Source organism: Chelonoidis abingdonii, chromosome 11, assembly GCF_003597395.2.
Source record: "Chelonoidis abingdonii isolate Lonesome George chromosome 11, CheloAbing_2.0, whole genome shotgun sequence".
NCBI lineage: Eukaryota > Metazoa > Chordata > Testudines > Testudinidae > Chelonoidis > Chelonoidis abingdonii.
Window position 1 is genome coordinate 53,871,190 of NC_133779.1, and position 10,118 is coordinate 53,881,307.

The 10,118-nt window shown below is 57.1% G+C and overlaps 1 protein-coding gene across 1 annotated transcript in view; it reads right to left on the reverse strand.

The window, feature by feature from the left end:
* Positions 1-6,536, reverse strand: part of FCER1G (Fc epsilon receptor Ig) — a 30,182-nt gene extending 23,646 nt beyond the window's left edge. The window contains exon 1 of the mRNA XM_032765164.2: positions 6,298-6,536. Coding sequence (XP_032621055.1) covers positions 6,298-6,352 — 55 coding nt within the window. The 5' untranslated portion in view covers positions 6,353-6,536. The remainder of the gene's footprint in view (positions 1-6,297) is intronic.
* Positions 6,537-10,118: the final 3,582 nt, after the last annotated feature.

Below are 10,118 nucleotides of genomic sequence, written 5' to 3' on the forward strand. Positions count from 1 at the left end.
ACCTTTCCATTGAGGGCCTTTTCTCCCCAATTCCTCATTGAGGACAGGGCTGAGACCACCCCGGCTTGGGGTGGATGCTATCAAGCCCTCTCCTCTAAACCTCAAGCTGTTTTCATTCGCCCCCCTTACCAGGCCTTAGCCAGCATGTATCCCCGCCACTGCGTCACTGCTGGGGCTTGTCTTGCTGGACAGGACGCAGCAGTAGGTGTGCCATAGGGGGAACTCACTGTGCTGCTTGTGGCTACAGCAGTGCAGGCCCCAGCAGCTTATGCCATGGGGGCAGCCCCGGAATTTGGGGGTTGAACCAACTCAGTCCGCAAGTTTCCCCTGGTTTGGGATGTTGGGGCCCGTTGAAATCAGACACCAGCCAGGCTGGCCGGGCTGTGTGGCCACCCAGTCAAGGCTCTCTGGTGCACGTCACAGTCTCTTGGGCAGAGTTGTGGGGAGATGGGCCCCACAGCTCACCTGGTCCCTGCGGTTAAGCCTGAGCTCGTCCCTGGGATAGTCTGTTTCTCCTGTTATCCTGGCCAAACTGCTAAAGCAGCTACCGGGGGGCACATGAGGGCAGCTGCACTGCAGAGAAGCCCACTGGAGCACACAGTGCCTTTCCATGGCGGTGTATCCATAGGCAGCGAGGCCCCAGGCCTCACACGGGCTGACCCCTCAGTGCTGCTGCAAACAGCTTCCCCAGATACCCTAGAGATTACGAATCCCGTAAACACCCTGTCCTCAATCTCACCCCAGGGACTCAGTCTGTCTTTCTGCCTCCCTCACAACACACCTAGGAAGGAAGGAACCATCCCCATTTTACTGATGGGAAACTGAGGCCCAGAGAGACCACGCAGTGCAGGGAGTCTGTGGCCAAACTGGGGATTAAACCCAGGGCTCCCAAGTCTTACTCCAGTCTTCCTCCCGGGAACTGTGGCTGCCAGCTCCTGCTGAGGTCCGCAGCTGAGCACCCAGGGCTGTTGGCCTCCCTCTGGCATAGCGACTGCAGGGCTGATGTGTGACAAGAACCAGACTTGGCCACGACCCCGGACTTTGGAAACGCTAGATCTCAAAGACGCCTGAACAGAGGGCCCGACCCTGCAGGGCTCTGTGTGCCCCACAGGATCAGACCCCCAGGTCACACACTGGGGATGCTGGTTTGAAGGACTCTAGCTGGGAACCCAAAAGCAAAGAGAGAGAAAATGGAGCTACGCTGCGTGGGCTGGAGCAGGGGCCTGAGCCAACATGCTCAGCTTGGTACACGACCCTCCCTGTAGCCTGAGGGATCTGGGCCTGGGGCTCCGTCCCGGACCCACTCTACAGGTGTGGGACAGGGAGCTGGTTAGATGAGCCTTGGACTCTGGCAGCAGCAAACAGCTTCAGATCTAGAGCCTGGACTCACTTCGTTTCCTGCTTCTGAAAGCTCCTGGCCCAGAGACTTTTCTGGACTCCTGGGGCTGACTCTGGTTTCACCAGCTCCTCCGCAACACACAGGTGGCTGCGGGAGAGACCTGAGAGTCCCCAGCCGAGCTCTGAGGGCCAAGCCGCCATCTCACTCACCACACTAGCAGCCCCACTGGGCGCAGGCAGGGAGAGAGGTATTTGCTGTAGGGAAGACTAGCCAGCGCCAGCTGGCGGTCCCTGTTCAGCACAGGCCATTGGGGTGAGAGTGAATGCGAGGACTGCAGTTCCCACTGAGGGCCAGCCCCAAGCTGGGGGGCAGAGTCGGCGGCTGGGTCATGTAGCCAGTGCAGGGGGCAGGGAAGAGAGATCCTGACAGGGAAACGCACTGGGCACCAGTAGGGGAACTGGGTTAGAAGAGAAATGACTTGTACTGCTCTTCGGGGATGCTATTATTATCCCTCTCCTGTGCCCCATGTTCAGGCTCAGAGGCTCCCATTGTAATTAGCAGTAATTAACAATGTCTCCCTCCACTCCCAACCCCCCTCTCTACAGTTAGCACCTGAAACGGCCTGAAGGGCCAGCCCAGGGCATAAGCCCTGTGTGAACACGTGGGCTGAAATCCCAGAAACAGATCAACGGAGCCAGATGTGTACCCAGAAGCTTCCTACTGCAAGACAAACCCAAGAAAGAAAACAACAGGACTCCACTGGCCATCACATACAGCCCCCAGCTAAAACCCCTCCAACGCATCATCAGGGATCTACAACCCATCCTGGACAATGATCCCACACTTTCACAGGCCTTGGGTGGCAGGCCAATCCTCGCCCACAGGCAACCTGCAACCTTGAAACATTATTCTCACCAGTAACTGCCACTTTCACATAGTAACTCTAGCGCAGGAACCAATCATGCAACAAACCTCGTGATGCCAACTCTGCCACATTCACACCAGCGGACACCTCAAGGACCTCACCAGATCAGCCAATACCATCCTGTCGTTCATCTCACTGCATGTCCCCAATGAATATGCCATTCACTTCGCCAGCAATGGCCCCTTGCTACTGTACATCTGGCCACCAACTGCGCCCGTCGCTACGGAAAAGGATGAAAAGACACCAAATCAGATCATCCATGAATGGCAATATACAAAAAACCTGTAGGAGAACACTTCCGCCTCCTGGCCACACAATAGCAGATCTTAAGTTGGCCATTCCTGCCAGCAAACAACCCTCAGGACCAGACTTCAAATGAGAAACTGCTTGAGCTTCGTTCATCTGCAAATTGATACATAGCTCAGGATTAAACGAGACTGTGAAAATGGACTTGCCAACTACACAAACAGTTCTCCTCCCTTGGTTTTTCACACCTCAGCTGCTAGACAGGGCCTTCATCATTCCCTGATTGAACTAAACTTCACTTATCTCTCTTGTCCTGCTCTTATACCTGCCCCTGGAAATTTCCACTACATGCATCTGACGAAGTGGGTATTCACCCACGAAAGCTCATGCTCCAAAATGTCTGTTAGTCTATAAGGTGCCACAGGACTCTTTGCTGCTTTTACAGATCCAGACTAACACAGCTACCCCTCTGATACTTGAAATCCCAGTGGCAGCTTTGCCTGGAGCTTCAGTGGAGTTGGATTTATCCCAGGGCACCTTTCTCTGCTGGGACTAAATCGATGAGAAATTGACGGGAAAGGAGTCATAGATTCCAAGGCCAGGAGAGACCATTGTGCTCATCTAGTCTGACCTCTTGAGTAACCCGGACCAGAGACCTGAGAGTCCCCAGCCGAGCTCCGAGGGCCAAGCCGCCCCCAGATCATTCCTAGAGCAGAGCTGTTGGACAATTCTTAGATCAAGATTCTCTGGGATGGAGCATCCGTCAGCACCCTTGGTAAGCTAGGCCAATGGTTAATTACTCTCATTGTTAAAAACATGCACCTTATTTCCAGTCTGAATGTGTCTAGCTTCAACTTCCAGCATTGGATTGCGTTCGACATTTCCCTGCTAGATTGAAGAGCCTGTTATTAGGTATTTGTTCCCCAGGTAGATATTTATAGATATCTACCCTTAGTCTTCTCTTTGTCACGCTAAATAGACTGAGCTCCTTGTGTCTCTCGCTACAAGGCAGGTTTTCTAATCCTTTAATCATTCCTGTGGCTCTTCTCTGACCCCACTCCACCTGATCAACATCCTCCTTGAACTGTGGGCATCAGAACTGGACAGAGGATCCCAGCAGTGGTCACACCAGTGCCAAAGGGGTAAAATAACCTCTCTGCTCCAAACTGAGATTCCCCTGTTTATACATCCCAGGATTGCTTCTGGCCACCACGTTGCACTGGGAGCGCATGTTCAGCTGATTATCCACCACGACTCCCAAATCTTTCTCACCCTCCCTGCTTCCCAGGCTCGAGTCCCCCATCCCGTAAGTACGGCTGCACTCTTTGTTCCTAGCTGTGTACATTTACATGTAGCCATATTAAAACATATTGTTCACTTGCGCCCAAGTACCAGGCGATCCAGAGCACTCTGTGTCAATGACCTGCCCTCTTCATTTACCATGGCCCCAATTTTTGTGTCATCTGCAAACTTTACCAGGGATGATTTTCTGTTTTCTTCCAGGTCATTGATACAAACGTTAAATCAGGTAGGGCCAAGAACTGATCCCTGCGGGACCTCACTAGAAGCGCAGTCGCTCGATGACGATTCCACATTTACAATGACAATGGGAGACCTATCCGATTTTTAATCAAACTGTCATGCGGTATCATGCCAAACGCCTCACAGAAGAGTTACGACCATTACATCAACACTGTCACTTTTATCAACCAAACGTGTAATCTCACCAAACACAGATATCCCATTCCTTTGGCAGGATCTACTTTCTAACCAGCGGAGCTCCCAAATCTGAGGCTGGAATCCCGTCCCTGGGTTTGTTTGGATCCTGAGTGAGGATCCCTTATCAACCCTGCCAGCCTCAAAAGCCAGAGGCAGAACACACACATCCAGGGCTGGCTTCCCATTCTGATTTAACCACTCCCTCCCCCGATGCACCCTGCTCCCGTTCCCCAGCCAGGGCCCATCCACCCATTCCCCAGATATCAGGGGGAGACAGTGGAGCAATTCAGTTAATCAGCCGGCAGCAAAGGGGGGTGTTCCAGGACCCGGTATGATGCCTTCAGATGGCACCCCTAGAATGCTTCCATATTCCAGACACATTGGGCTTGGTGGGGGGGAGCTCAGGAGGGGGAATCTGGGATGGGCAGGAAAAGAAGAGGAAGATATGGAGTTTCTGACCTGCCTTTGACCTCAGAGATCCCAAAGTACTTCCCACACTGGGTCCCAGCAGCCCTACGGCGGTGGGCCCATTGCAGGCAGCGATAGGGAGGAGGGGAAATGAGGGACAGAGGATTTCTGGGCAAATCCTGACTTTCTGGAGAGTGCCCCAGATTCTGTAGGGTCCAGGCTGAGGGGACAGGGCTGGGGAGAGGATCCCAGCCCAAAGGGAAGACGCTAGCGAAAAGGAGAGGCTTCTCCATTGAGAGAGGGTCTATGACATGCACGTATGCTGAGATGGGGTTGGCAGAGAGGCCGTGTGGGGCAGAGGGGGATCAAGGCGAGCTGCGTGGAGCTGAGCAAGGATGGCAGGGAGCTGCAAAGTGATTCCCCCAGTCCTAGAGCTGGAGCCACCCTGGCTCTGGGCGCGTCTGTGCCCGAGTGATGGGTGCCCTCAGGGTAGGGTGATCAGATGTCCTAATTTTATAGGGACAGTCCCAATATTTGGGGCTTTTTCTTATATAGTCTCCCTCCCTCCCCCCCATCCTGATTTTTCACACTTGCTGTCTGGTCACCCTGCCTCAGGGAGCAGCCAGCCTGCGGGATTGTTAGTGAGGCTGAATGTGGAGAGCCTGGGGCCTGCAAAAGCAGATGTGCAAACGAGGGCCAAGGAAACTGGCCCCAACCCAGCCCGGCTTCCCCTGGAACGTAACTCAGGACAGCAGCTGCTGGCAGGGCCTGGGCAGGGGTCCATGCCCAGCCAGGGGGGCACAACACTGGGCCTTTACCCCACTTCAGGGCCACAGCTGCGCGTGGAACTCCCATTAACAAGCCAAGTGAAGCCATCTGGGTGTCATAGGGGCTGCCGGGCAGGGGGGTCACTCGTTTGGGTGTGACCGGCTTCCACTTGCCACTGGCTCCAGCCCGCCCTGGGCGCTGTTCGGAGGGGTTTCACTTTCGTCACAGGGTGCCCAGCCTTGCAGCAGGAGGCGAGTGCAGAACAAAGCAAGAAGCTGCCCCCAGAACTGCCCCTAGTTAAAGCTCAGGCCAAAGCACGTTGCTGCCCTAGAGGTGCCAGTTTGGCACAGGCCCCTTTGCTTCAGGGCCGCCCCCAGCACTGCATGACCCCTGAGACGCCAGTCCTGCCAGTCAAACCCGCACTCTGCTCTCTTTCCAGGCCCCTAAAAGCCTCCAAGGGTCTTAGTCACCAACTCCTTCAGGTTTGAAGAACGAGCACCGCCCCATTAGAGGCACCTGGCCCAGCGCTGGCTCCTCCAGAAATGCGGTTGGCAGAGGGGCCGTGTGGGGCAGAGGGGGGTCAAGGCGAGCTGTGTGGGGCTGAGCAAGGATGGCAGGGAGCTAGGAAGTGACTCTTTCAGATCTAGAGTCCTAGATCCCCCCCATCCCCACCACAGAGCCCGCACCCTCCGGGTCCCACGTTCAGAACCAGCCCTCGAAAGGCTCCCCAGGCGCAGGGTCGGGCAGGACCCAGCAAGGTCAAATCATGGGCTCAGGCCTGCTCCCTGCCGAGCCCTTCCTCGAGGGTGCGCTCAGCTTGCCCTGCACACAAGGCCTGCCCCTGCGAGAAGGGCCAGAGCCTTGGGGCTGCCCACGATGCCCCCGCCCCTACCTGCGCCTTCAGCCCTGAGGAGCAGCAGCAGGCTGGCCATGAGCCACATCTTCATCCTGGCCAGCGGGGTCAAGCCAAGAAGCCCCCGCACGAGTCCAATTGCTGCCTCGCTGGGGCTGGGATTGCAAAGGCAGCGGCGATCGCTCCGATCTGGCTGTTCGGCGGAGACGCACTGTCCGGTGTGAGCTGGGGCTGGGTTCTGCAATTGACTCAGCAAGACGCCCCACAACCACAGAGCAACGCCTTCCTGCGCTCACCACTCGCTCCTTAACTCTTCACACGGCCAGGCCCAGTGCAGTTCCCTTTTCTCCAGGCTCTGGTTGCATTAGGAAACTAGACAGGGTTCATATGGGCCCAGGCTCCTTCCCGGAAGGGGCAGGGTGGGAGCCCACTGGTAATTGCTCAAGCACTGGCAGAGCTGTGTATCGAAGGGCTGGGTGATGCCATTGACCCAGGCCACTGAAGGGCCCTTTGGGGCTGGCTAGGGCTCAGATGGGGGACTAGTGACTCAGGCTGATTTGAATCCATCCCGGCTCCATCCTAGCGCCCGTGTGGTCCCCCTACATAACGCTCTCCAAGCTCTGCGCTCTGCCCTGGGGGCTGCTGCTTCTTCGCTCTGCTGGGTTTCGCACCAGATTCCAGGCGAGGCAGCACCACGGCTGGGTTTGACGTAGCCCAGGTGGGGTCATTCACACCTCACACCATGGAATCGCAACAGATCCAGTCCGGCACCTTGCTGGGGGGCTCTGCCCTTCCGACAGAGCCTGGCCCAGCCCCCAGCTCCTCACCAGCCACCCCCTGGCTCCAGACTCGGCGTACAGGCCAAGTCCTTCCTAACCTCTAGGCCTCAGGACCACAGTGACCTGCCCCTTCCCTGGTGCCCTGGCTGGCAGGGGCCCGTTCCCTGCTAATCAGGACCAGGCTAGGGCCAGAACTGTCTGCCTCGCGCACCCTTTGCCAAGCCCCATGGCCAGCCTGTGCCCTCTCCTATCCTCTGCAGCTGGGTCTGGCTACTCTGGGCTGGGCATGGGGTCCTAGCTCCAGTCTAGCTGGACTCTCCTGAACTCTGTTAGGTTCTGACTAGACACAGCCCCTCCCCCTGGGACCCCAGGAGGAGGCTACAGGCCTTCCCGCCCAGCGTGCCTGGCTCATGCAGGCTGCAGGACAAGCAGGGTCAGGCCCTGGGTGGGGGCTGTGCAGCAAATCCAACTTTCAAGGAAAAAAACAAATCTTTTTAAAAACGAATCTGTTAAAATCGTGCCCCACCTGAACGGCCAGCGCCCCCTGGGGAGCCTAGTGGGGGCAGAAATGCAGGGGCTGGTGAGAACTGGGGGTTGGAGAAAGAAAGGTATGAGCACGCCTTGCTGACCCCCAGCACAGAGCCTGGGTGACACACCCACTGAGCTGGGGAAGCAGCTGGTTACAACAGGCCTGACACAGCCCTGATAAACACATTATTATCTCTGCATGTGACATCCTAGAGCTTTATCTCGGCATCAGTTTCCAGGACTCGGAGGAAATGCCCAGCTGCAGCCAGAGGCGTTTGCACGAGTTTGCAATGCTCCGGATCCTCTAGGTGCACCGGGTACTCACCCGCACGGCCCTGGAATGGCCACAGAATCCACCCCCAGCCACCCTCCCCCCCGGTTTATGAACCGAGTCAGGACAGTAACCGAAACTCGTGGCTCCCACCCCCTGCCCCCAAGGGCTGGGTACCCACATTGGGACTGAGAGCAGCCCCAGGAGTTTCACAGGAGCCAGCTCCAACCAGCGCAGCGAGTCAGCAGAGACCTGCAGCCGGCATTTGCTGGTTGGAAGCCCCCGCCCGGGGCACTCCACATTGGTGTCCCAGGGTATTTAATCAGCCTGAGTCTAGCTCAGTGCTGGAGTGGCCCCGAGGCTCCTGCCCAGGGCCCAGCTGTAAGCCCCCTCTCCACGGCTCCGCTACTCCCAGCCGTGCCACGAATGCATCTCCATGGTGCATGGCCGCGCTGAGGGGTTCAGGAGCAGATCAAAGACGCTAGGGGAGGGGACATAAAGCAGGGTTCCAGGCAGCTGTATTTATCCGCCCACATACACTTTTTGGTTTGTGCCCAGCCTTCAGCCAGACAGTGGGACATGCCTCGCCCTTCAGCCCAAGAGGAGGATTGCAGCCCCCAAGGGGGAGCTGAAATGTTGCCCCCCCCAAAATGCCTCCCCCCTCACATGCCTGCTTTGCCTCCTCTGACACACGGCATAATACTGAGATCCCAGCCTGGGAAGAGGAAGGAAGGGCCCTGACCATGAATCACCATCAGCACAGCCAGTCCCCACTGGTACGAGGACAGGGAGCTGCAGGCTCGGGTCCTGCTGCTGCCCCCAGCACTGGGCAGTGGCATGCCAGCCAGGAGCGTTCTGACCCTGCCTCTGGGACAAGGATTTTACCTTCTAGATACCAGGCGGGGGGCTGTTGGGGGACTCTCTCACTAGGCCCAGGGTAAAGTGTTGAACCTATAACAAAGGGCTCGTCTTTCCCGCCAGTATCTTGCTGCAGTGCACCGAGTGCAGGTGTCTTCGCTATCGTCCCACTACAATCCTGCCCCTTGCACTCGTCAGCTGCCTGGCACCAGTTCTCCAGCCGGGACCGCACCTGACGGCTGGCAATGAGCCACAACATGGTCCGTCCCTCTGCCCACATGCAGCTGGCCACCTGGGCTTCAGAGAGCCCCATCTGAGCCCCCACGCGGATCCCAGGCCATGCTGCAGCTACCAGCTCCCCAGTTCCAGGCCTTCATCCCTGCTGAGCAGGTCCGTGGAACAGACGGCTGGCACACGAAGAGGCCTCAGACATGAGCGAGTGCACGCCCAGCCTGCCGTGGGATCACATCAAACGTGGGCGCTCTGTGCCGCTGGCTGGCCCCCCAGGTGCAGCTACTGGGGTTATTTTCATAGAATTCAAAGCCAGCAGAGACCAGCCTGGTCCTCTGCTCTGAGCTCCTGTTAACAGAGGCCTGGGAACGGCCCCCAGCGATTGGTGCTTCGCCTAGAGCAGATCTCGCAGAGACCCCCAGTCTGGATTTAAAGACCAGCTGAGGGAGGATGCGCCCTGCCTCCCTAACTGAGGGCACTTGTTAGTTACCTTCATTGATGAAAAGCTGCACCTTATTTCTAACCTGCATTTGCCGGGCTTCAGCTTCCAGCCCTGTTACTGGCAGCGAAATCTCCCCCCACCATGGGCACCTAACGCTGCAGACACCCACTGGGATGGTCCCATTATTGTAATGGGGGGGGGGCAGCTAGATGCTTCTGAAACCCCCACAAGGCACCTTGGGCAAGAAGAAATACCTGACAGTCAGGCCCTTACGATCACGTCACCTCATAGGTGCTGATCGTACCCCAGGAAAGTCAAGTGTCCTTCCTCTCTCCCTCAGGCAGGTTTCCCAGCCCCTAAATCATTCCTGCAGCTCTTTTCTGAGCCCCTTTCTAAGCTGGTACCAGCCCATTGGCAGCACGGGGTGTGGCCCTGGACACAGCGAGTAGTGACTACTGCCATATCCAGAGGAGATACCACCTCACTCCTCCCGTCTCTACCCACGAGGAGGGCAGGAGCTCTCGCAGCTGGAGCAGCACTCGGGGAGCTCATCTTCAGCTGGTTCCCCACATCCCTTCCAGCGTCCCCCATTCCAACCCAGCTTCCCTTTGCCTGTGTGACCCATGCTGTGTTCCTAGCTGCATGGCCTTGGACATGTATCGTTCCAACCCCTGACCAAGGGATCCAGCTGATGTCACGTACAGCACCTGGCACGGGTCACTGCTCCACCACTGGGAGGCAGCTGCCCGTC